Raw genomic sequence first — 25,874 nt, forward strand, 5'->3', positions numbered from 1 at the left:
AAGATGGATGGTCACAAGCCATGAAAAGAAGCCGAGCTGCATGAATTCTTGCGCCAGGAGTAGCATAAAGTCACCCAACGGCAATGTGAAAGACTGGTGGAGAGCATGCCAAGACACATGAAAGTTGTGATTTTAAATCAAGGTTATTCCACCAAATATTGATTTCTGAACTCTTCCTAAGTTAAAGCATTAGTATTGTGTAGTTTAAAAATGAATATGAGCTTGTTTTCTTTGCATTATTCGAGATCTGAAGACACTGCATCTTTTTTGCTATTTTGACCAATTGTCATTTTTCTGCAAATAAATGATCTAAATGACAATATTTGTATTTGAAATTTGGTAGGAATGTTGCCAGTAGGTTATAGAATAAAACAAAAATGTACATTTTACTTTAACACATACCAATAAATAGTAAAACCAGAGAAACTGATCATTTTGAAGTGGTCTCTTAATTTTTTCCGCGGCTGTATAAGCAATGATATTGAGGCGATTATAAAGCATACAGACATAATTGGGAGGTGAAAAAGACGCCATTGTCATAAAGTGTATCTTTAAAAGGAGGGGTTGATGTACAATAGCGTCTCATCCGGCACGTCAGTGAACATCCACTGTGAAGCGAAAGAGAGGGGGTTGGGAAGAGTTGTTTTGTGTTGCATTCCTGCAGTGAGTTTGACCTTTGACCTCGTTGTTGTGTCCTCCCCTTCTTGCATTCCAAAGTGAGGGTTTCCTGCAGTAGGCTCGGAGCGTTTGTAGCTGCTGGGGTCTGCTCGTCCGTGCGCCCTGTGCATGTTTACTAGCTAGCCAACGTTTACAAAGACAAGCGCAGTGCTCTTCAGCCAGAATCGAAATTTGAGATTAATGCAAAATCAGAAGACACGGAATTCCACATCGCCGGGTCCGGACGAAAAGAAAAATAGATTCTGGTCTACTAAGCGAAAGGAAGCAGCACCAGAAAATTCTGAAACTGAAGCTAGCTGGTTCTGCCTTGAACAGTCTTCATATTCGCCGTATTTAACAAGCTTGCTAACGTAGCCGACACAGGAGCAAGGAAATGAAGGACAAACAGAAGAGAAAGAAGGAGCGCACGTGGGCTGAGGCGGCTCGTATGGTAATATATTGTTATTTGTTTAACGTTGGGTACTGTTTGTTGTCGCACAGCCCTTCAAACAATGGTTGAAGCGGACCCGAACAAAGCTGCGTCGTAGCCCGGGCTGTTTTCACCATGTCTGGCAATGCACCCGCAGCAGCGACGTTGTGTAGCCAGAGGGAGTGCTCGGAGACCCATAGCTGCGTTTCCTGAGCTCAGGCGCGCGTTTGAATAAGAAACTGGGGAAAAAATTGGGGCGTTGTTCCCTAAATGCATGCATATCGTTCACACCGTAGTTTCGATAGACCTTATGTTTCAATATTGTCTATGGATCTTGTCTCTTAGCTGCATAGATGATTGCTGTACTAGTAGCATAGCGTCATATCCTAGCTCTATACAAATATAGGCAGATTTAGCTTGGATGGCTAGCTTTCTAGCTAGCATTAATTCGCTATCCGATTGACCCTTTGTTTGCAAGCTCTCTTGGTGCCAATGTATTTGTGTAAATCAAACACCGTAGTTATTGACACGGGTCTCATTAGCTGTGGATTCATAAATAATGTTTTATCTACTTTTATTAAATAGACTGAGACCACATATATTTCAACAAAACAAAAGCACGGCCTCAAATTGTAGACATATGACGAGCTAGCTATTTAGCGTAGCTATTTCTGTTACCAGAATGAGCTACAAGCAAGGCACAAGTTTGCTTTTGTAACCCAGTCCAAATACGCCATACGAGAATAGCACGTTCTATTAGTAAAACAAGTCACTTTAATTTCATAAGCAATTCAACCGCCTCCTTGATTAGATCACAGTCAAGCTCCTGTTCAGAACGATTATAGGAAGCCAGTGGCTAGCTTGGCTATCTACCCTACACTCAGCCACTCCTGTGCACCCATTGTTATTGTTGCCTTATAGTGAAGTGTTTTGTGAAATTGTCACGTATGAACTGTTATCATCTTAGCATAGTAGTTACTACACTATTGGACATTGATATCCAATAACCTCGAGGCATGGATATATCAGACTATATGTTTGCAGATATCAGTGCATTTTGGCAGGCAGTGTACGTAAGGAAATGAGCTAGACCAAACGTTAAAACGACAATGCTATTTGATTTGAGCAGCGTATTTACCCTCGTAATAAGTGCTTGAAAGTATTTGTTATAGAAATTGAAAGTGGCAAAAGAAGTGAGGCCTAAAATAGTAATTTCTGTAAAGACTATTTCCAGAATGGAAAAATAGACTACAAAATGAAGGGCACCTAAGCAGATTAAGTATGTACCTGTGAAGCACCAATCAGCTTCACACACCATTCTCTCATAAGGAAAATAATTACAGTATGCAAATCTTAATTCACGTTGATATACCAGGACACCTGTCTGCCAAATTTACAGTGTTCCCAAAAATAGCCATTTCCTTTTTAGCTGGTTAATCAGGATACCTGGCAATAAAATAAATTGTGGCTGTGTGCATGATCGGATGCATGCACTCGGGGCTCTGGGTTTTCTCTCTTGAAGTGTTTCACCTCAGCTGACTTATCTTTCCCCCACCTGACTGTGCGGTGGGGCTGTCATGTGTTGTGTACCCTACCATACCATTCTATCAGGATTTGCAGTTGGCAACACGTGGGTCGTACACTGATTTCATATATTCAGGAGAATATATATTTTTAAAGAAATGCCAAAAAAAAACATTAGGGCCTAGAGTCCATTTTAACAATGCATCAAAACAGATTTATTTGTATGTGTGCATGTGTGAAAGCTAAAGTAGGTCGTTATGCAAGCAGATGCCTTTGTTGGCTTGAATATTTTATTGCACATTTCTGTTTACCCCACTTCTGCAAGACCTCTCTTAACATCTGCTTTTGATTGTGTCTTTGTCAGATCCTCCATAGTAAAACAACGTTTTGATGCTGTGTGAACATGAGCCATGATGGATGATCGCACACCTAAATATTTGGTCCCTGTTTTGTAATGCAACTCATCTACACGATGGCTATGAGGTTTTAAAGACAATTTAGTCCTCATTAATGAAAAGGCAGGGTGTGTCTTTGTAGTCATGTGACAGGAAAAGGGTGGGTCTTTTTGCGGTCTGTCTTTTTTTTTTTTGTGGTCTCTATACCCCCCCACCCCACCCAAACCTTCTTGAACTGCCTTATTTCTTCTGGAGACCAAAAATTGCATGTCTGTCTGTGGGCCTTGCCAGCTCTACATCACATCAGACAACTATGTGGTCCGACTATGTGAGTGTATAAGGGGGGTCACTACTGTGTTTGAAGCCCCTTCCGCTGCACATACCCCCCCCCCACACACACACACACACACACACTCTTCTAGAACTGTCTAGACACCAGTCATTGAGTATGTCTGTAATGATTCAAAAAGGGAAATATTAAACAAACCCTTGCAAAAACAATAGTAAACAAATCACGTTTTCAAATGTTTGATGTCACTGCAGATGTTTTTGGTTGTATTAATTTTAAATATGTCGTCTTTCAATAAATTTGTCAACCTCCTGAACATTGACTTGTGGGAAATTCAAACTGAGAAGCATGCAATTAAAATAAGACATCTGTGTGGTCACCAGTATCTAGGGGATCACACAGTTACTCATGCAAAACTTTTTTTTGCCATATCAGTGACGACAAGAGTGTGTAGTTGGCTTTCTGAGTGTGAACTTACTGTAATGTCATCCTGAGGTGAAGGGGGAAATCCAGTGGCTGTGCCATTTCCCTTGTTCATTTCCGCCTAATTCAGGTGTGTGTATGTGTGTCCATTGCACGCTCACACACTCCACACAACAAAAGGCCTTGAAGGGTTCCCCCCGTTACAGGCACATGAGCTCTTTATGTTGCCCTGGTGGTGTGTGAGTGTGTGTCTCTGTCTGTCTGTCTTTGTGTTAGCACACATTCCACCTAACAGAGGCTTGCCTTCACTTCCATTTCCTGTTTCATTGCCTGTCCTTGAATGTAGTCAACAGAGCTAAAACAGTCCTTGGTGTAGAAGAATGTTAGCATCTTTTAAATCCTACCTGTCTGGGAAATGTGTCCCGGTCATTGACACATCAGTGTCCCCTTAATTACAGTTTCAAGAATGATAGTACCCAGGTTCATGTTCACTGTACGTGGAACTAGGATCCGAAATGAGGCGAAGATCTTGTGTACACTTAGAATGTTTAAACTGAACAGCTATTTTTTAAATGGGAAAAAAAGATTTAAACGAATACTGTTTCTTTGATATCAAAGGTGTGTGTCTGAAGTTTTTAAAAGCTTTTCATTCAGTAGTAGGCCACTGAGTGTCAGTTGTAGTTGTCCTTGGTTAATTTTTCCCAAGATGCTTTTAATAGTGGTCAGTAATTGTCCCAGTGACCTTGCTGAAGAGACTAAGAGCATTCATTCATCACGGATCCTGTGCAACAGAAACGGGTGTGTCTTGGGTGTATGTAACCGGTCTGCTGACTGCTCTGCACGGCGCGACCAGTGTGGCGACATGTTGGTTAAAATCCACATTCATGAGTTGCTTATTTATGAGCAACCGTGTGGTTTGTCTGGGCGTGGGTGTGGAAAGTACATAAAATGGCTCGACGCCAGGCGCAAGTACACTGGTGCATCCATTTCAGATGGATGTGGTGGGCCCAAGAGTGAATCCCATACCCCCCGCCCGCCCCCCACACACACACACACACCCACCCATACATAACACACATAACACAACACATACACATACACGTGGAACCATCTCTCTCCTGCCAAAGTCAGCCACTGCTAGAATTTCAGTTTCTCTGGCTGGATGTGAACCATTCCTTTTCATTTGCCACCAGCAGTACATGCACATACATTAGGGCCCTACTGATTTAAATGAGCTGTGGTTATATCCCCATGCTGAATGACAGGAATGGGCTGGACATGTGAAATACACGTCCAAACCTAAAGACTGATGTTGGTGATATGTGTGTAACCAGTCAAATGACTGGACATGGGTATGATGCATGTGGTGGGGTCTATGCGTCTTTGAGCTGCTTTTAGTCACCAGTGGACGGATAGCAAATGCACAGGAGGCAGCTGAAATGAATGTGCCTGTCCAAAAATAGCTTGCTTGACAAATGTTTGAAAGAGGTGCGGGTGTGTGCGCATGAACACGCATATGTGTGTGTGATTGTCTAATTTTAAAAGCCTTCATGCAAAATAATTGAAAGTAAATGACTTTCAGCGAGGGAGTGTGTATGTGTGGGAGAGGTCGTGCTTGTCTGTGTGTGCTTGCTGTCTTTCATTACTGTACTTAATCTAGTGCTGTGCTTGGGGGGGGGGGGGGTGGAACACTGGAACCGGGTTCAGGAAGTGTTTGGATTGGTTTAGAAACGCTGGCAAATACCCTTGATCAAATGTAATGTTTAATGTGGTTGTACATCTGTGTGTGGGGGAATAGGTCTGGGCTGGATTAGGGAATAGCTCTAGGCCTACTGCTGCTGTAAGTGATTTGTGTCTGTTGATTGACTGAACCCAAACATGTCTCTTGTCAGGTCCTGGAGAACTTCTCTGACGCCCCCATGACCCCCAAACAGATCCTCCACGTCATCCAGACGAAGGGCCTGAAAGAGATGCGGTAACCTGTCTTTCAGCCATCATTCATCAGACATTTCAATGTTTTAAAAACATGCATTCAACCTCAGTTATGCTTATGACCATATGAACATTCATTTGATGATGCCTGAAAAATCTTGTGTAATTGATTATTAATGATTTGCTCTTCCTTCCTCTGCTTTGTGGTCGTCCATGGACTGTTCAGAAGGTAAGATGCTGAAAAGATACTGACAAAGATTTGAAATAACTTTTATCTTGTTGAAATGGAAGGTTGACATCTTTGATCTCTCATAATGTCTTTCTGTTCTCCCACCTTGTGTGTTTTCCAGTGGCACGGCCCCTCTAGCCTGCCTGGTCACTATGCTTCACTCTCAGGTGCGGGGGGACAGAGTGAAGAACAGCATCTTCTTCAAGTTGCCGGGCAGAATGAGTCTCTTCACCCTAAAGGTAGCACCACAGACCTGAACGTGTACGCCGCCATGTTCCTAAGACCTGGGGATGAGTCCTGTTCCTGGGGCGTCCCCTGCTCTGAGAAGCACCCATCTCTCTTGGCTCCAGCCACACTTGACTGAAATCAGTGTAATTAAAATACTCTAGCTTCGTCAGGTGTTTCAGCTAATCAAGAAGGCAATTGATTTGCCATATAATGTATACAGAAGAGATGAAAAAGAATACATTCAGAACAGGGAGGCCCAGGAACTGGATTTAGAAGCGCTCATCCCTTGACATATAAAGGGACTTTCTTCATACACACAGTGAATTACCCTACACATGACACATGTGCATTCCCACCGCCATTCCCAATGTTCCAGTCAAATAACCAGCCATGTTGCTGATGACCACCTCATTCTGTCCAGAAAAATGCCCTTCAGTGGACCAAGAGCCCTACGGCAACAGAGGGTACGGACGCTGCCTCAGCCACACCAGCAACAACATCCACGGCGACGGTTGGCACCGCAGAGGGGGCTGAGCAGGAGAGCTGCGACTCCACGGAAACAGCTGCTGCCAGCGGTGAGAATGACGGTAGGCATGGCTTCTGATTGACTCGTTTGGATGACATCAGCACAGGATTGGAAAATAAGCCCCTTCTAGTGCTCTAATGTGTTTCAAGGCCACCGTCCTTTAATATCAGGGGGTTAAGCTTGATGAACACCATCCAGAGTGAATCGTCAAAGTGCCCTCCCTTTAGAAAGAACATGGAAAGCTGGAGAGACATTGATTTTTTTTTTCTCCCTACTACTTCTTTTGAAGATGTGTGTGTTGCCATAGTTACGGCAGCACATGCCACAGCCAGTGGTGACCTAGATGTGAGTGGTTTGAAAACATGTTTGTGTGTATATTAAAACCAGTCCCTGGCTGCCCTTGTCACCCAAATTAACAGTTTTATATGAATTTTGGTGGCAAAGTATGCATTAATGACTATTTCAGATGTTCTTTTCCATTGTCCCTTAGCTCAAGGATCAAAGACCCAGTTTCCAGAGATGAAGTTGAAATCATTATCATGAAAGATTGTATATCAGTTATCTCTTTAGGTCCTTCCTAATGGCTCAGAATTGCGGTCTTTCTAGAAGGCACTGTGTGTCTGCTGTAGTCCCACTGCTGCTGTAGGTCTGTCTGTACTGGTTTGTGAAGTGCTCCTGTAGACGATGCAAAAACCAGTGAAACTGTGTCATATTTGCCCCGCCGCAGCGCCAAAAATAGGAAACGGTTTGCTCTTTTTTGGAGATTACAGCATTTTGTTTGTTCATTGTTGTTGCTTGTGTGAAGTACGCACGAGATTCCCAGCACATGTCCCAGTTTATTTTGGTCCCCTTCTCCTGGCATGATAAATGGAAGCCTTCACATGCGCAGCACGTGCCAAGCGGTCTTCACAGGGATGCATAACTGTACTCCTGAAGTCAGTCCTCCATTACATGTAGCCTTTTAACAGGAAACTATGTGCCAGTGCCTTAAAGTGCACTGAAGGCATTCAAGAGGAGCTGCATAGGCACCCATTGTGTTTCTAACTCTTCTTAAGAGTCTATGGCAGCCCCTAGAACCGGATGGTAAATTTGCCACACTTTGCCATTCTTTTTACCATATTTCTGTCTGTGCCACAAGCCAACCAACGGGTCAAAGTTGGCGCTGTGTTTATGCATGTCATTTTTGAACCGTCGTGTTGGATTTTAGGACATTTTATGAGATGTTTTGTTCGAATATTCGCCAAAATTGGTACAGATGGTCTGCAGACCAAGCCTCACAAAAGTTATAATTGATTTTTGAAAGCATTTGACCATCACAGCCATCAGATTTGTGATCAGGGAGTGAGATCATATTTTAGAAACGCTTGATGTAGAACACTGATTGTAGGATTCCGGTTTCAGGAAGCAGAAAACATTTGTGTCATTTGACCCCTAAGGGGCGCTGCAATAGACAAACATGCATTTTGTCTAACAACTGTGTGCCTTGCGACCTCTCACGGTAATGCACTTTAAGCACTTAAAGCAGAGACATGGCCACTTGTCATGACAACCTTGGCATGCGGCCAACATATTGAATTTGATCAAAAAGTTTCGAAATACTTCACAGGCTAGAGATTTGCAAATTTTCAAATCAAATTGTCTCAGATGATCTTCAGACTAAGCCTCACAAAAGTTTTTTGAAACCATCCATAACAGCCAATTGAAATTGTCGGCTTTACCGTCAAACAAGAAGTGAGATCATATCCCAGCAGCTGTTTCATGTATTGACGGCATTTGACCACTGGGGGACACTGCAAAAAGGCAAATAAAACTATTGTGTCGGCCATATTGTTGTGTCTGGTCATTTCTTGGGATGGGACATGACGAGCTGTTTATGTGGCCATCAGGTGGATTCAATCCAAAACCTTAAGTTGTCAGTGGAATCTTTACCAAATTTGGCACAGATGATCTTCAGACAAAACATCATGCAAGCTATCAGACAGATTTTGAAAACTGTTAGTATGTTACAGCCCATCAAATTCATAAGTGAAGATGCCAAACAGAAGTAAGCTCAGCCAATCTTTGCTCCACTGATATGAAACTTGCTGTGAGAGCTTCCAGCCATGCCATAGAGACACAATGGCATAACGTTTCCATGGCAGCTCTGGCCTGCTTGGCTACTTTGCCCCTCATCACTGCTTGTAGTTGTATTTTATAGGTTCTAGTGTGCTTCTAGTGTACAACTCCCATACTGTCTCCTATTTGATTACTTTCATATCAGCCTAAGTGTTGCATAACATTTCTTCTGTTAAAGTGGTGGACTGCCATTTAATATTGATATGTTACGTACGTGTTGCATGTTCAGCAGCTTTCGAAGGCAGGCTTTTTCTGTGTCATCTGTGCTGAGCCTTTATCAGTCTCAATGAGCCGAGCCACAACAGCGCTGTAGTGCTGACGGTGCAAGGGGTGTCTTGTGTGAGACACAAGGTGGCTGTGAGTAATGGTGTTGTCCTGTGATCCTCCCAGCCTCGGTGGACGAGACGTCCTCCAGTGCCTCCTGCTCCACAGAGCCCCAGACACGCCTCAGTCGATCCTCACAGGTAAGCCTCCGGCCCGGGGTGGGGGGGGGGGGAGTGGGAGAAAGGCCAGCCATTAGTCCAGGATATAGAATCTCACCAAGAACTCCCAATGCTTCTGAAGTCCACTATTCCAGCCAATAAACATATTGCTTCAGAAGCACAAAAGGAGGGATGTAATTGCATTGGTTGTTGAGATCAAATGTCAACAACCCCAGGATTGCGTTCTATACCTTTATGCCACACTCCATCAACTAGGGCCTGCTCAGAACCCTGTACTCTTTGGAAAATGTCTTCTCTGTTTTAACTGCCATGGAGGAAAAAAGCAGGCCTCCTCGTCCTCGCATGGGAAAGGCGCTTTGTGAAATTGTTAATGTTTCATACAACCCATGACAAACTGTTTTCCTCATTAGATTTGGGACCTGACGAGACGGGACTATAACATGAATGTTAATATTGCTGAGAATGCGTGAAGGGTAGCATTTTAGTCGCGGAGGCGTGTTGAGGCAGAAGTGATATGTCTATGCCCAGCATTCCCCTAAAATGCCTTGTGAGGTTGACAGATGGGGGAGCCCCCATGAGTTATCTCGGACTCAATGCTGTCTTGTGGTGGTCTAACTGATCAAAACAGTACTGAGACATTACTCAGCAGTTTGTTTTTTTGTTATCTGTAGCCATGCATTTTCACTCTTATCTATGAAGTTTGTAGGGCATTGGGCATGTGTGAAATAGCATTCATGTTAATGAAATTTGCTGTTTAACTTATCAAGCTTGAAGGCGTAGACACACAGCAAATGCTTTTCCTCAGAGGGATCAATTGAAAGCGCCTTCGATTTTGTTGCTTCACAGTGAGGGTTCAGTCACGGCAATCTTTTATTTAGCTTTTGGCTTTAAATAGAACATTAATTTTGCACCACTTGGAGATAATAACCTTGTTGTTGCGGGGAAGTGTTCTGTTCGTAAAGTAGTTTCTTTTTATGCAAGTCCTAGACTCCTAGCTGTGACGTGTGAAATCGAATCATATTAGTCAGTGGTCACGTGTTTCCTTTGGGTTTGCGACGGTGGGACAGTGAGTATAGAGGAAACCATGCAAGAGCACAAGAACTAAAAATGCTATGTACTAATAGAATTTCAGATAATAAAAAAGGGTTACTAAGTCAAATGTGTGTGTGTGTGTGTGTGTGCGCGCTTGCTTGCACACATATCTTGTCCTTGCCTCACTGTGAACTCCTTTTCATTCCAGTCGGGTCGGCAGAGAAAGAAGTCAGTGATGATGCCTCGTGTCGTTCTCACGCCACTCAAGGTCAACGGAGAACACGTGCCATCAGGTTAAGACCGCTTTCATTCTTCCAAGCTTATACCCCTGCTTCCCTCTCTCTCCCACTCCTCTTTTCTCCTCTCCGCAGCGGTTTGTTTATTCCCCTCTGCCTGTGGCTGCCCGTCTCCTGCAGCTTGACGACATTTATTATTTTCTGCCCTGACACTCTTTAATCATTTATATGGCGGCTTCCTCTGGCGCCATTTGTTTTTCCTTCCCCTGCCAGTGGACTCCACTGCCTCCTCAGATTTCTTTAGCCTCATACTGAAATCACTATCCTAGTGAGAGGGTGGGGGGGTAGTTAGAGTGAAATCAGTCTGTCAATCCTCCCTGTTTACTTATCACAGACACCACCTGCCTCCTTGCTTTTTGTGTCTGCTTTTTTACGGTCCTGCACCTGCCTTCCCTCTTTCCTCCGCTACTGATATTTGCCCCCTCCTCACACCTCACCTTTACCCCACCCCTGGTGTCGCCTCACTCCCTGGCTTATTTTGTGCTCACTCGCTAAGGCTGCTGCTGCCACTGCCCTCTGCTGCACCTTCTGGCCTATCTGCCTGAGAGCTGAGCTAAACTGAGCTGCCCCCTCCTTCCCCACCTGCCCCCCTTCCTCCACTCACTCCAATGATGAAGAGTGTATCTCAGTGTATCACCACCCCTCCTCCCCCAAATCTCGCCCCCGTAGGAGCCCCGGGGAGGCGCAGGGAAGGCTCTAGGGGGGGCACGGGTCCCACGCTGCGTACCCGCTCCGAGCTGGGCTGGAAGCGCCCCCAGCACTTCAAGAGCATGCGTGGCCTCCGCTCAGGTACTGAGGATTAGTGCAAAGACTCCCACCACCACCACAGCCCCAACCCACCACTTTCACCTCTGCACCCCTTGAGCCACTACTGAAACCTCCCTTAATCATATCCCAAAAAGCTGCTCCCGGGTTTCTTGGACACCATGAGTTAGCTACTTCTATTGTCCCTGTAACCTTCCTCTGTCCCATTAGCACACTCTAATCACCTGAAGAAAGAACATTTCTAGTCTGTCCCTCAAGGTTGAAGAGAAAAATGCCAAGCACAGACAAATCATGTTACAAGCATGTAGATTAGCGTAGACATCTGTGCTTTGAATGTCAAGACACAGCATCAGCACAGTTATGCCAACAGAGCATAGAACTCCCCTGTGTTTCCTGATAAGTTAATGCCTGACCCTGTTTATTTTGGTTGCTAATTTAACTTCCTGTTTTGTTGGCTGCTCAATGAATGCTGAGTTTGTATTGGCTGTAAACTTGAATGGCTTACCATGTTATTTGCTCCCATGTAAGTGAGTTTATTTTGCTAAATGATGATGCACAAGCACTAGTTGTGGTGTAATATTTTCAGTATGAAGCATATGGTGTGAAGTGCATTTAAAATTGAACTCGAACTAAACTCGAACTAACTGAAAATCTAGCTGGTTCAAAGCACTGCTAGTGAGCTAATCTGTTCAGCGGTCTTGTTGCTAAATATTGTTGCTCGTTGACAATAGGACCCATGAAAAGAAGCCGTGGAGTAGAAGTCGATTTCGAGACCCCAGGATCCATCCTGGTGAACACCAACATCCGAGCACTCATAAACATGCGTACCTTCGCTGCCTTCCCCCCACACTCTCAGCAGCAGCTGCTACAGCTCCTACCCGAGGTCGACCGACAGGTGAGCATCCGCCTCCCACAGCCGCCCTTTCTGCAGTAATGCATGTGCATGTCGATCATTCACTTTTAACAACGTAGCTTAGCTATGTAGCCTGGCTTGTACTGAGGAAATGGCAGGTATTCATCTAGTGTGTTTTGCTACATTTCTGCATTTGCTGTCTTTTTCGGGTTGATCATGTTTAAACAGGTTGCAACACAATTTTTGCAATTTTCCCAACTCGTTGCTAATCAAGCTACAAGCAAGTGTTCATGTAGAGTGTTCAGCTGTTTGTTTTTGCTCTTTTTCACTCATCCCTGAATCCCCTCTCTCTTCTCCAGGTTGGCCCTGATGGACTACCTCGCCTCAGTAGTTCAGCGCTCAATAATGAGTTTTTCACACATGCCTCACAGAGTTGGAAAGAGCGACTGGCCGAAGGTTAGTGACATTGGGTGCGTTGATGTTGTAACATCACTAAGCCTTTGAAGAAAATCAAACCGAAAAAAAAGTTTAAATAGACTTGCTAGGGTCTAATGTTTCTCCCATCACTTGTGCTGGGCAGGTGAGTTCACCCATGAAATGCAGGTGCGCTTCAGGCAAGAGATGGAGAAAGAGAAGAAAGTGGAGGCGTGGAAAGAGAAGTTCTTTGAGGAGTACCATGGTCAACGGTACAAATCTTTCTATCCATTTCTTTTTCCCTTTCTTCCACCCTTCTTTCCTTTTCTCCTGCTCTTTCTGTCTGTTCATCTTTTCTGTCTGTATTTCTTTTTCTTTCTTCCCTTCATTTCACCCTTCTATCCTTTTTGCGTCTATTGTAAGTTCTTTTACTCTATGACCTTTTGCTTATATTTCGGCTGTCTTTGCTGTGCCACACCTGACCGAAATCATTCTTCCTCTGTTGATTGAAGTTTATCAAGGACATACTAATTACACTGACCTTTATCTGGTGAAGTGAGACCGAGAGATATAGGAAACGTAGTGCAAAAGGATTGAGATCCCCTGATCTGAATCAAGGTGTTTTACTCTTGGAACACATGGAAATCTAGCCTGATAAATAGCGAATATTAAAAGTTTTCAACTCTCATGTTTCAAGTCCATTGTATTGTGTCTATCAGGAATTCATTTGGTAAACTGTTCTCTGATCTGGCCATCAGGAACTGAATGTGGTGTTTTTATTTGTACCTAACATGTGTCGTGTTGTCTCCAGGTCTGGCCTGACTCCTGAGGAGGCGCTGAAACTTACAATGAGTGAACCAGGGGATGTTGCAGGGGCTGTTTTGGACAGAGACACTGCTGCTGTTGCCACGGGAACACCAAAACGGCGCAGTGTGGGCCGCCGCCGCCGGGAGGGACGCATCAGGCGACGCTCGCGAGCCGACATGCGGCGCCGGGCTCGACGGACTCTCTGCAAGACCAGCCCCACCGCTGCAGCTACCTCGGCCGAACAAGCAGACAGCCCTGTGGCCTCAGACTGCGCCCCCGACACACCTGCCGCCCCCTCCTCGCCCCTCCCAGAGGCCACGGCCGCCGTGCAGGATGAGGTGGTCCTCCCAGTTGACTCCGAAATGGAGGCCCCGGCAGAAATCCCCTCCCCAGAAGCAGCCCCCCCCTCTCCGGTTCCAGAGCCCGCCCCGACCCCGGCCTCCACCGTCTCCAGCGACGAGCCAGAGGAGCCAGAGGTGCCCGAGGTCTCCCCCCGGCTCCTGCCTGACGACGTGCCCGAGCCCCCCGTCGCTTCCACCTCCTCGCCCTCCTCCTCTTCATCCTCCGCCTCCACTTCTTCTTCGCCCTCCTCCTCGCCCTCCTCTGCTTCCGACAGGCAGGGAGCCTTTGCTGCTAGCTCGGACTCGTCCTCCTCGTCGTCTTCCTCGTCCTCCTCCTCCTCCACAGCCGCCATCGCCACCGACCCCCTGGATGACGGGGCGTCGGTCATCACGACCGGCACAGCCGGTACCGGCGCCAGCAGCAGGGAGAGCAGCCCAGCCGCCAGCCCAGCCACCTCCAGCCCCGCCGTGCAGCCCAAAGAGCAGAAGAGGAGGCCCGACGAGCCCCAGGCCTTCACTAGCTTTCCCGAGAAGAGGCCGCGTCTTGACGACCGTCAGTCCTTTCGTAACACAGTTGACAGTGTGCACACGGAAAAGTCGCAGCCCACAACAGAGGAACCCAAGGTCCCACCAATCCGGGTATGAGGTCACCCTTTTGCTTCTGTACCATAAGACTACTATGGGGACGAATGGAATTAGGAAAGGCCCTGAGATCAATAGCCTCGAATACTATAACATAGAGTTTAAATCTGTTTTTAATGTTATATTTATTAAAAAAAAAAAAAAAAAAAAATCACACTATCATCAATAGCATCCTTAGCCCTCTCTTACTTTTGACAATCCATTACTGTAAAGAGCCACCAAATCCTCCATCCAAGTCCTATTCATTAAATGCAAAAGTAGATTGTGTTTAGTTTGAAACTTAAAGATGGTGATATGTCTGAAACCTTTTTTCTCTTTCCCACTCTTACAGATACAACTCTCCAGGATCAAACCGCCCTGGGTCAAGGGGGCGCCAACGTACCAAATCTGTCCCCGCATTGTGCCCCCCAACGAGGGGTCGCGGCGCTCAGGGACGGGGGCGCGCACGCTCGCGGACATCAAAGCCCGGGCCCAGCAGGCCCGCGCCCAGCGAGAGGCAGCTGCTGCTGTTGCAGCCACTGGCGACGGGGCAGGGCCGGGCGGGGGCGGGAGCGGCCCGGGGGGCGGTTCTGGCTTATCGGATCGCAGCAGTGGGAGGCGGGCCCGAGAGCACCCGGGCCCGGTCGAGCCGGGAGGAGGCGGCGGAGGAGGAGGCGGCGATGTGGAGGAGCAGAGCTCACCTGCGAGCTCTCATTCGTCTGGAGCACAACTACAGCTGTCCGCTGTAGACTCAGAGAGGACGACAACGACGGCCGCTTCCACGCCCAAGGCCCACGCGTCGTCTCCGTCCACTTCCTCCAACCCGTCTTTTCCTCCATCGGAACCGCCGCAGACCCCCACTCCGTCCCCGTCGGTAGGGGGAAGCCCCGCCTCGCAGGCCCAGACGGAGGAGCTCTCGCTAGGAGAGGATACGCTCTCGGCCAGCCCCAGCGACAAAGCCTCTGATGTGGCTCCAGACACTCCAAAGCAAATTCCCAATGAGCCACAGTCAGTGAGCAGCCTTCCGGATGTTTCCACAGAGGAGGCCGACTCGAACGACAGCAGGCCACCAACTGACAGCAGTCCATCGCCGTCTGTAATAGAGAAGGGGCCGAGCGGGGCGGTTTCGCTAGTGCCCACCTCCATCCCTGACTCTCTGCCCAGGTTCGGAGCGCAGGGTGTGGATGTCATCAGGACGCGGACTGCTGCTGGGGCTCAGGCCTGGGAAGGGGAGCAGCAAAGTGGGCATGAGCAGAGGTCGTCATCGGCCGGCGTTATCCACCATGGCTCCGACATCAAGCAGGAGGCTCCTGCTGTTACCAGAAACGGGCTGAGTGAGGTTGGCGAGGAGCAGTGCTGTAGAGAAAGAAGGCCAAAAGCCCACAGCCGCATTGACGTAGGGACGGAGAGCAAACCCATGACAGGCTTTGAGAGCTCGGCCTCTTGTCTCCCCAGCATGGCCGGGGATGATGACGCTGGGGCGCACAGTGACTCCACAGAAACCGCCTCCGACTTCGAGAACGAGGCCCAAGAGGAGGACTCCGTCGACTGGCACGTGACGACAGCCGACTGCAACGGTGTGCCGGTCCAGAGCGGTGGCACCAAGCCACAGAACCAGCCCGTAATCCAGAGCCCGAGTCGGCTGATCTCCCGGACGTTCAGCCCCCCTCCCCAGCACCAGCAGCCAGTCATCCAGTCGCATGTGTCCAACCCTGGACCGGGCCAGTCTGTCATCCAGCAGACCCGCTTCCCCAATGGTGTTCAGAACCAGCCTGTGATCCAGACCCAGAAGCAGCAGGGTCCGCACCCTGCCCGCACTCACGCCTCAAATCACATCCAAGAACATGGCCCAACCTCTGGGATGCAGAGCCTGGTCCAGCAACACCTAGCCCAGGCAGGGAGGGACCCAAACCGCATCGCCAGGCTGAGTGACAACAGCAGCAATAGTGGGAAGTCAGTCATCCAAACCGAAGTGTCCGATGAAGCCGATTTCCTCAGACGGTCGTCTGCAGAGGACAAATCTGGGTCGGCCCAGCAGCCCTCCGGCGGGATTAAGAAGGCGGTGGCTTCAGCGCGGACAATGTCCTCGGTGGAGGCCAACAACCCGCTGGTCACCCAGCTACTCCAGGGCAGCCTCTCCCTGGAGAAGGTCCTGCCCCAGCCGCACTCTGCCAGCAAGCTGGAGATCAACAGGCTGCCAGGGAGCCCCACAGTGCCCCAGGCCGGCCGGCAGCCTATCCCCCAACCCCGCGGTGCAGCGGGCCCTCGCTTCAGGAACCCCATCGACTCCTCGGCGGGCCCCACGGACTCTCCTGGCCCAGAGTTCTCCCCTCAGAATCAACACAAGGTGCCCTCGGCCCGGGTCTCTCCAGGACCTGGACGCGGGTACGGGCCACCAGCGCCAGGCTCCCTGCCGTCACGGATGGCGTGCTTATTTGAAGAGGCCTCCTCAAGAGTTACGGCTTTGCAGCAGTATCACTCCCAGCAGCCAGGGGGCAGTGTGCCGCCAGGTGCCGTGCCAGTAATCACATCCCTCTCCTCGTCTTCATCATTGTCCTCGACTTCTTACTCCACCTCCTCCACCCGACGTCCGTTGGACATTACCTCGCAGAGCACGGCAGCTTATGAGTCAGCCGTGATTAAAGAGCACCCGGGACCTCAGCCCATGCGGGGTGGAACTCCAGAAAGACCTGGAACTTTCCAGCAGCACTCCAACAGCCTTGCTCCCCCCCATCCCCGTACGACACCCGGCGCCCCGTCTCCTCCACATGGCGACCTCTGCCCCTCCGAGGTCATTCCCACAGTCAAGATCAACTGGCGACCTACCAAAGCCCCGCTCCCTCACCCGCCTCAGCCCTATCAGCAGCAGCAGCTCTCTCCAGTTGCCACGGTGAAGAACGAAGTCTCCTCCCGCCCCTCTTGCCAGGCGCTCACCAAAAATCCCCCCACCCCGCCTGGAGGCAATGGCACCACTGCTGCTGTCCCTTCTGCTGCTGTTGTCGTTACCAAAAAGGAGCCCCTGAGCTCCATGGACAGTTTCTTAAGTGGCTGTGGGGGGGCCATGGAGGGCCTGCTCAACATGGAGATGTCCCTCGTGCGCATGGCCAAAAAGGAGCAAGGCAGGAGCCCTTACGCTCGTCAAGGAGACCTCCCTTCCTCCGCCTCACCCTCCTCGTGCTCGCCTTCCTCCACCACGGCTTCCTCGCTCCCCTTCCAGCTTTACGGCAAGTTGCCCAAGTTGCAGCAAAGCACAGGCGGAGGGATTGGGGGTGTGCTGGGTAGTGGTGGAGGCGGCGGTGGAGGCATGATGGGCGGGGGAGCTCCCGGGTTCAGCTACACGGCCAACGTGTCAGTGGTGGATGGGAGCGGCTTCTCTCGGAGCATCGCAGACAGCGTGCTCAACCTGCGGTCGCGCTCTGGCACCGGGAATGGCGGCATTGGAGGCGGTGGTGGCCAGAGCGCGGCGCTCAGCATTCAGGCGTTTGCCGACAGCGCCGCCGAGGAGGTTGCCCTCAAGTGCTCGTGCCGGCTCAAGGCCATGATCATGTGCCAGGGCTGCGGTGCCTTCTGTCACGACGACTGCATCGGCCCGTCCAAACTGTGCGTGTCCTGCCTGGTGGTCAGGTGAAGCTAGGGCCAGGAGAATGGGACTGTTCTGCCGTAACCTCTCTTAAAAAAACAAACAAAAAAACCTGTTGTCTTCTTGCCTCGTGTTTGAAACTTGACAGGGTTACAGGACTCATGAGAGCATGGGGGTGTTGAAATGTTGTGGGGCCCAGTGTTGGTGTTTTGGCAGGACAGTAGGGCTGAAAGATGCCTTGTAACATAAAAACTAGTCTGTATTTTTGTTGCATATATTTTCTATTGCTGTTATGATGATGTTGTTATTATTATTGCCAAGATAATAATAATAATGATAATTATTATTGTTGTTATTATTATTGTGAATTTACCTGGCACGGTTGGTTGTAAATTGTGCCTTTTTTTTGTTTTAGTTTTTTTTCCACAGAAAAACATTTACCTCATCCTCTTGACACCATTCATCAGTTCAGTGTGAAAATGGTGGCTGTTAATTGTTTGCGTTGTTTTCCCTTCCTGTCCTCGCTGTAGAGGATGATGGGAGGGCTGTTTTGTGTGTCTTGTCTTGCAAAGAAATATTTTTTTAATCATTAAATAAGCGAAATGACATTTTCTTTTCCTTTTTTTGTAAGTGCTTTCACTTCTCTTGTTTTGTTATTTTCTTATCCAAAGTGAAGTCTGTACACGACCGTTAAGCACAGTATTCTATCCAATAAAGCTGACATTGAGCGGACTCAAGGCTTCCCTTAACGTCTGCTGTGCCCACAACCTCAACCAGCCCAAATGTTTCTGTTTTTTAATGGAATTATTATTATAGTTGCCAGTACTTACGTTAGTGAAAACCCCTCCACCAATCCTTCCCCGGAGCAGACCTGTAGTTTTATTTCACTTCAAAGTTTATTTGACATCAACAGCACTATTTTTGTTTGTTTTCTCCTTCTCAGTACAACCTTGACAACCCCTCCATACATTAAAGATCTTAATAGACAGAGTTGACAATTTTCAAATACATGGTTACAATATGACATCACAATGCATCGTTTGAGTCCTCTAGTGCTGGCTACATTTTGGCACAGATAGATTTTGTACAGGATTGCACCAAAAGTGTAAGGAGGGGGTGGGGGGCATCCGTACACAACGTCACTCCACCACTGGTAACTGGAGCGCCTACCAAAAATGGGTTAGAACTGCATCATCGCTAACTACTGTAAGTTTAGTATCTTACACTGTAATCATGGCTGCTGATGCATCAGAACGATATAAGTTGATTCCAGCCAGCCATCTTTGTCTTATCTTTTATATGAGATAAGGGCCCCTACAAAAACGTACTACAGAGTAATGTGGAGGTATCTATCTAAGAAAAGAAAATGCAAAATCGGCAAAAATGTGTATGTCTGTAGTCTTGAGGGTACAACAGAAAAATCGGGAAATTAAGGAAACTTTTTTTAACCGATAAGTCTGAAGATGCCATGCCCCCACAGGTCCCCATGCCAAGAAATACCAATTATTCATTTATAAGGTCAAATGAAATGACTCATTAATCAGTAGTCCAGAGTTGTGTTGCATCTCCAGCCTTCCTCTGCTGTTCCTATCCAGTATTTGATCATACTCTACATAATACACCAGTAAACAAAGACACAACTTAATGTATGATATAAGTAGTTGATTGGACAGCCTGATTCCATAACCTCTTTAGACGAGCTACGAAGACCTTGTTACACAATACCTTAGATGATCAAAGTACCATTGCCATCATACAAAGCAGTTCCCCACTGAAAAGGGGCACAAATATCACAAGTTCCAACTCCAGAATACACTACAACACTAAGATCAGATTTTGTTTTGCTGCCCCCAGATTCAGAAAACCAACAATAGTTAATTCACTTGAGCTCATATGTAAGAACCCAGAGGAACCCGACCTCGGGGGGGGGGGGGGGGGGGGTGTGTCAGGGCAGAAATGTCAGAATTAGTGAGACGTAGCATGAGATATGCAATATATCTATATATTATTTACTCTGTGGATTTCAACCAGCTTGAAGGGAATATGGAGTGCACTTCAAACATCATTTTCAGACTCAAAATAATTATGCAAAGACGTATATACTGTATATTTAAAACAGGTCTTTCACGCGCTCCATCAAGGCCACTCCATGACAGTCATTATAATATGCCTTCCTCATAAATGCACTGAATTAAAAGTGCAGTCCAGTCCACTGTCTGGTTTCCATTCAGTAGGTCTCAAAAGAGTCACAGCTCCACACGTGAGAGAGGATTCGTATGATAGGACACCTCGAAAACAGCTAGGGTGGCTTCCAGGCGATGTTGGGGAGTGGGGGTTACCTGGGTGGGGTTGGTTCCAACCCGAGTGCAAACGTCCTGCCCCGCTGCCTTACTTCTCCCGGTAGTGGAGCAGGTACATCTTCAGGGGCTCGGGCAGCGGCAGGCTGAGGATCTTCTCTCTCAACGGGTTCACCTGAGTCTCCATAAGCAGGATACTGCCCTCCCTCCTCCCTCCCTCTTCTTCCTCTTCCTCCTCCTCCGCCGCCTCCTCGTCCTCAGGCACGCCCTCGCACACACCCCGGCAGTCGTCCTCCTCATCGTCCTCATTGTCTTCGTCGTCACTCCCTGACTGGTTGTTGTTGTCATCCATGGGGCCGGGAATGAGGCGGGTCATGAAGACGTAGCGGTTGGTCAGCAGCGAGGTGGAGTCCCGGTGCTCGCGTCTGCGTTTGTGACGGGATCCAGCTCTGCTGCCGGCGTGCCTGGGCGGAGGCCACATCCCTGTAAGGCCCTTCTTCAGAATGTGGCGAATGGTGATGCGGGACAGGTCCTGCAGGCTTCGCACCTCACACATGGGGGCTGCCATGGGTACAACCACACATGTACATTAACACTTTCCTCTAGACAGGGAGGCTATCTGAAGGACATGTAGACTGCCGAATGTTTTTCTATATTCATAGACTGGGTAAAACAGCAACAGCATTCAATGCAAAGTGCAGAGATATACTATGAGGGGGTATATTTCTTTAAGGCTTGAGTTCTTCTCTAGGCAATTATGCACAACACTACAATTCAGCTACAAGTATAAGAGCACTGCACTACACTACAATTCAGCTAGCGGTATCAGAGTATCACACATACCAAGCTGATTATAGTACTCACGTAAAGGAACTGCCCTAGCTTTGCCATTCTGGTTGTTTTTGGGCAATACCAGTGGGGCGAAGGACACAGCAATAATCTTCTTAGTATCCCAGCTGTTGTAACCTGTCCTAGTGATTTTGGTTAGCTGACAGCAGAAGGAGAAAAGTGCAATTTAATCTCTAAATGTCTTCAAACAATATTGTGGGTGAGAGAGATAATGGGGAAGGGGGCAGGTGTTGTTTTTGTGAGTGTGGTAGGCTGCCACTGTACCTTTTCTTCCAGAGGTAGCACTAGAATCCCTCCCACTTTGAGCAGGTTCTTCATGTAGTCCTCGTGCTCCTTCTGGACTCCTGCTCCACAGTAAACTCTGTCATACTGCCTGGACTCAGGGGCAATCTCCAGACAATTCCCCGCCACAAACGACGGCTCACAAAACTCAAACCTGGAAGTTTACCAATTGAATCATCTGTTTAACTCATGGACGTGTATCTCTGCTGCTGCCTTATGCTCCAGAGTAACCAAGGCAAAACTGAATACTTTTATGATAAATGTTTGATATTAACTGCCTCACATTAATATTTGAAGAAATACAGCAAATCCTCTAAGGCACTTCTATCTGCATAATGACATTAACATAATTTGATCCAATAGCTACACTTCAACCTCCCCTATAGCTGATGATATAGTTTACTTCCAGAAATATACAATGTTTTGACACACAGTCAAACCGTGGGATGTAGACACACCTGTCAAAGCTGTGACTGGTTTTAATGAAGAACTCAAGTTTCTGATAAGCGTACTCAATGACATCTGAATGCAGTTCCACACCATGATTCACTCCAAATGGACCTGGGACAGGAGATAACAGATCATTCATGTATTTCTGTATGTTTTTGTATCTGCAATTCACTTGTAAACTAGAATCTAGCCAATTTAGTAATTGGAATGACTAAACCAGGGGTTTTCAACAGGGGGTCTGTGGACCCCTGATGGTCTGCGACAGCATTGCAGGGGGTCCGCGACATGAGCCTATGTTGATCAGTACACCATTGAATTTTTTTATTTTTTATAAATTCTCTCTGATATTTCAACACATTTCCAGATTACTCTTGAATATCGTGAAAATATCGTGTTATAGGCAGAAAATCTGTGCAGGGGGAGGGGGCCTGGCGGCAGTTAGTGATCCACCCTGATAATTTCACATATAAGTGTTATAGGTAGAATATCTGTGCAGGGGGGAGGGGGCGTGGCGGCGGTGGTTACAAACACGCACGCGCGTGCAGGCATATCAGTGGGCCGCGAATCACTTTCAACTACGAATGGTGGTCCCTGGGACAAAACCAGTTGAAAACACCTGGACTTTCCCAGGATTTGATTGAGGTGGTTCTACACCTTTTTTTCCCCTTGAAGCCTACTTTTAATTATCAAATGTGAGTTTCTTAATTGTTTTCACAGAGCATCCACAATTCATGCCCAAGAGGGGTTTGAATCTTTTTGTAATAGTTCATATCATCACCCATGTTATATTGCAAATATGCAATTATTTACAAAGTAACACACTAATAATAAGTTTGCTGAATACTTGCTTCTAACCTCTAAGTATGTATAATAGCTGTGTAATATCAAGAGTGGTCCCCCTTGTTTAACTCAAACTCTAAACGTCCTGAATGTTTCTGAAACAATGTTCCTAAAACAAAGACAATGAAGGAAGGAAGGATTGACGGAAGCAAAGGGGAGAGAAAGGCAGAGTCTCACCCAGTATGAGGCCCACCATGGAGCTCAGGTAGCCAGTGCCGCTGCCCAGGTTGAGGAAGGACAGGCCCGGCTGCAGGTCCAGGGCCTCCATCACCTCTGAGTAGATACAGGGCGCTGAGAGGTGGATGTTCCCGTGCCTCCAGGCCAGGTCCTTGTAGGCGCTGTCGCGGAACTCCTCCAAGTAGTAGTCGGCACGGTCGATGGCTCGGAAGGCCTGTTCCACCAGGTCCGTGCGGATGTACTGGGCCTCCTTCAGGTTGTCGATCAGCTCGTCGTTGTCCTCCCCGGCACTCACCGCTCCCCCCATTATGTGTCTGGGAAAGAAATGTCCAGATGTTGCAACAATACCATACGTATAACTATTGCACTTGTTTTTTTATAAGATAACCTTATCCATAGTGACCCCGCAGTAAACTTTACTTTGGTGGCTGATGCATTTTCTGAATTTGTATAATCATATATTAAATATAATTGATCTAATTCTTTTTTAATATTTTATTTTACCTGACTTGACTTAATGCTCTCGAAATCTTTTAAAAGACAGCCTGCAAGCTACATGAAACTCGCTATTATGAAATTGTATAGAATTTGTTATGCACACCTGTTGCTTCTCAAACCTGTACCATGACATTTTGTTTTGTCAATTTTTTTGATAATGAAATACGTGCTGCTTTTTGAATGGTGGACATTCTTTCGTTTATTTAAAATAGAATAACCATGTATGAATAAACAATATGTTACATTTTAATGAGTTAAGGTGAAAAACACGTAACGAGAACCCTAAACAACCAACGACTGGTCAAAATTAAGTTTGACAGTGCTCTTGCATCATAGTAGCCTATAACTACGCTTGGGTGATGATGTTAAGGGATAGCTAGTCTAATTAATAATAAAAACGGATATGGGCCTAGCATAAACCGAACCAAAGAATGGAACGACACAAAGACAATATTTAAACCGCAATGATCCGGCAAGATTTAGAAAATGTTAAGTTGTTCCAATGCAGAAACAATGTTTAATAAAGGTTATGCAACAGCTGATGTGCATCTGTTGTTTGTTTTTCTTTTTTCTTTCTTTCAGGTAATAGGCTATCTCAATCTTTGTTGCTTTTTTCTCTTTTCAAAGGGGGTCCTGTCATAAAAAAAAGTGTGGTAACCACTTCGTAAGTGCAATATTCGTCGCTATTTAAAAAAAAAAATGCAACACCAAAAAACTGAACTTGTCTTAGCAGTTCTACAGATAACCGGACGGTGGTGCAGCGGAGCTCAGAAGGGCAAACTTCCCCAGAGACGCTACCTCAGGAACTGCAGAACTGAGAAATATTTCCCACCAATCAACGCAGACTCAAAATGCAGCTGCGCCATTGAATAACAAGCCATTGTGTAGCTAAACTTGTTTGCTTTCTCTTTTACGCTATGCACTGTACAAACAAATAGGCCCACACTTCAAACAAATCAACAAAAATCACGATTTGCACAAGTCAGACATCGTACATTTGTACATTGTCTACCGGTTAGTTAGTTGAGGTACCTAAATGCCTTAGCCACTTTCGCCCGGAAAATGTCATATAACAAAGGCTGACTAAAGTAGGGCATCACTGATAACGGCTATTACAATTCTGCAGGCTACCTTGATCAATACGAAGCATTCGTCTGGTCGAAAATATGGACAGTTGTCAAAAAATAACAGATAAATTATGATAACCGTGGCAAACAAAGAAACTCGTCACGAGCAACACAAGCGTTTAAAGCTACATTTTAGTCATACCTTCTGGGTTGACGCTTTGTTAACGTTGAATAGAGTAGACAGCTGATATCACCTTCTAGAATTACCCCGTCCTTTCTTTTGATTTCCTACCCATATAAACATTCATTGCAAGTGGGTACAATGCTACATGTAAACATTGACCAGCTGACACTGACGTCACGGACAAAAACACTCGGTAGTTTATTAAAAAAATTAAATAGTTTATTTTTCTTTGCTTTCTGTTTCTCTCTTTCAGTATGCAGTCTAATTTGACAATCAAAGGCGAAGTATGGAATTAATTACGAAACTTTAATAATTCAAATGGGAAACTTTTCGTCATACATTTTGACAACCATTCTGTTTTATGTTCGTGTTGGTGCCAACTGACGCCCAAGGTCTTCTCATTAGATTCTAGCGTTTGATGTGCGCAACTAACATACCCTGGAATAGCCCAATTAAATAGTTTCATGACGATTCACATTGGTGATGAACACCATGTTTTCGGTGTCCATTTCCCCCCTAAGAGTCTTACCAAAATCATCCAGTAGATGTCATCACTATATCTCGGGTCCACACTGTTTCCTTTTAGTAGAGTACTTATTTCTTATTCTACGACTATATATTATATAGAGAAAGTGAATATTCTGTTATTGAACTGTAACTTCTTTGTTATTCCCTTGCTTACTCTATGCACACACATAATGTATAGCGGTTTTGTTACCTGTAAAGCAAAATGACCATGTAAATATTAGAAAGGTATCATTGAAAGTCATTTCACTGATGTAGGCAATAGAATTCCCTTTTATTTCAATATCAACAGATGGGCAAAGACTATTCATATGTAGCAATCACTAGCACACAACATTTACAAAATAAATATGCAACAAGATTTCCATTCATTTTTGTTCTTAAATATTAAATAAATAATAAATACATAATATCTATTCATCCCACATCATTGTGGAGGGTGTGAAAATACTTTATGGAAAACAGAACTGATTAAATAAAGAAAAACCTTTAAAAAAGAATATCAAAAGCTGTTAGTTATAAAATATTTGCACTTAAAAAAGGAGATTCAAAATCCCGTTCTTTAAAATAAATAGGCAGATATATAAAACAATTTATAGTTAATACTTTAAAATATTGTCTCCTTTGAAACTTCAGGACAAAGGACAATTTCTTTCTTGTCATTGACAGATAAAAACGGTGTGTGTAGCATTTTGTTCAGTAAAAAAAATAATAATAAATTAAACATAATAAATAGACATTCATGAATAAATAGGGAAAGCAATCACAAAACATTGATAAATAATATAACTTACATCTCAGATCA

General features: G+C 46.2%; 2 protein-coding genes across 4 annotated transcripts; one reads left to right on the forward strand and one right to left on the reverse strand.

Annotated features, from left to right (window-relative positions):
• Positions 1-764: 764 nt before the first annotated feature.
• asxl1 (ASXL transcriptional regulator 1) lies at positions 765-18,591 on the forward strand. 3 transcript variants are annotated; one of them, XM_080854619.1, is made up of 12 exons: positions 765-1,108; positions 5,611-5,693; positions 6,001-6,118; positions 6,529-6,694; positions 9,139-9,212; positions 10,432-10,516; positions 11,189-11,308; positions 12,016-12,179; positions 12,497-12,593; positions 12,718-12,823; positions 13,363-14,338; positions 14,673-18,591. In XM_080854619.1, the coding sequence occupies exons 1-12, from the start codon at positions 1,052-1,054 to the stop codon at positions 17,946-17,948; spliced, it is 5,322 nt and encodes a 1,773-aa protein (XP_080710745.1). In that variant the 5' UTR covers positions 765-1,051; the 3' UTR covers positions 17,949-18,591. The 3 variants fall into 3 exon arrangements, with proteins under 3 accessions (XP_080710745.1, XP_080710746.1, XP_080710744.1); XM_080854620.1 differs by lacking the exon at positions 11,189-11,308; XM_080854618.1 differs by lacking the exons at positions 765-1,108; positions 5,611-5,693; positions 11,189-11,308 and having other exon boundaries at positions 6,005-6,118.
• Positions 18,592-18,844: 253 nt separating this feature from the next.
• On the reverse strand, positions 18,845-24,686 carry pcmtd2a (protein-L-isoaspartate (D-aspartate) O-methyltransferase domain containing 2a). The gene is made up of 6 exons (XM_080853250.1): positions 24,563-24,686; positions 22,796-23,109; positions 21,787-21,889; positions 21,311-21,482; positions 21,062-21,185; positions 18,845-20,758 (listed from the first exon to the last, which is right to left on the reverse strand). Exons 2-6 carry the CDS (start codon positions 23,100-23,102, stop codon positions 20,289-20,291), a joined length of 1,176 nt encoding a protein of 391 aa, XP_080709376.1. The 5' UTR covers positions 23,103-23,109; positions 24,563-24,686; the 3' UTR covers positions 18,845-20,288.
• Positions 24,687-25,874: the final 1,188 nt, after the last annotated feature.

Source organism: Sprattus sprattus (genome assembly GCF_963457725.1).
Source record: "Sprattus sprattus genome assembly, chromosome: 16".
Classification (NCBI taxonomy): domain Eukaryota; kingdom Metazoa; phylum Chordata; class Actinopteri; order Clupeiformes; family Clupeidae; genus Sprattus; species Sprattus sprattus.

Excerpts from the sequence above, each read along its gene's own strand:
- asxl1 (XM_080854619.1), top strand. The coding sequence starts at position 1,052 with ATGAAGGACAAACAGAAGAGAAAGAAGGAGCGCACGTGGGCTGAGGCG. Across the intron at positions 6,119-6,528 it reads TGAGTCTCTTCACCCTAAAG|AAAAATGCCCTTCAGTGGAC; the intron begins GTAGCACCACAG and ends CATTCTGTCCAG. Across the intron at positions 6,695-9,138 it reads TGCCAGCGGTGAGAATGACG|CCTCGGTGGACGAGACGTCC; the intron begins GTAGGCATGGCT and ends TGATCCTCCCAG.
- pcmtd2a (XM_080853250.1), bottom strand. The coding sequence starts at position 23,102 with ATGGGGGGAGCGGTGAGTGCCGGGGAGGACAACGACGAGCTGATCGAC. Across the intron at positions 21,483-21,786 it reads ACCAGTCACAGCTTTGACAG|GTTTGAGTTTTGTGAGCCGT; the intron begins GTGTGTCTACAT and ends GTAAACTTCCAG. Across the intron at positions 20,759-21,061 it reads AGCTAGGGCAGTTCCTTTAC|CCCCCATGTGTGAGGTGCGA; the intron begins GTGAGTACTATA and ends TACCCATGGCAG.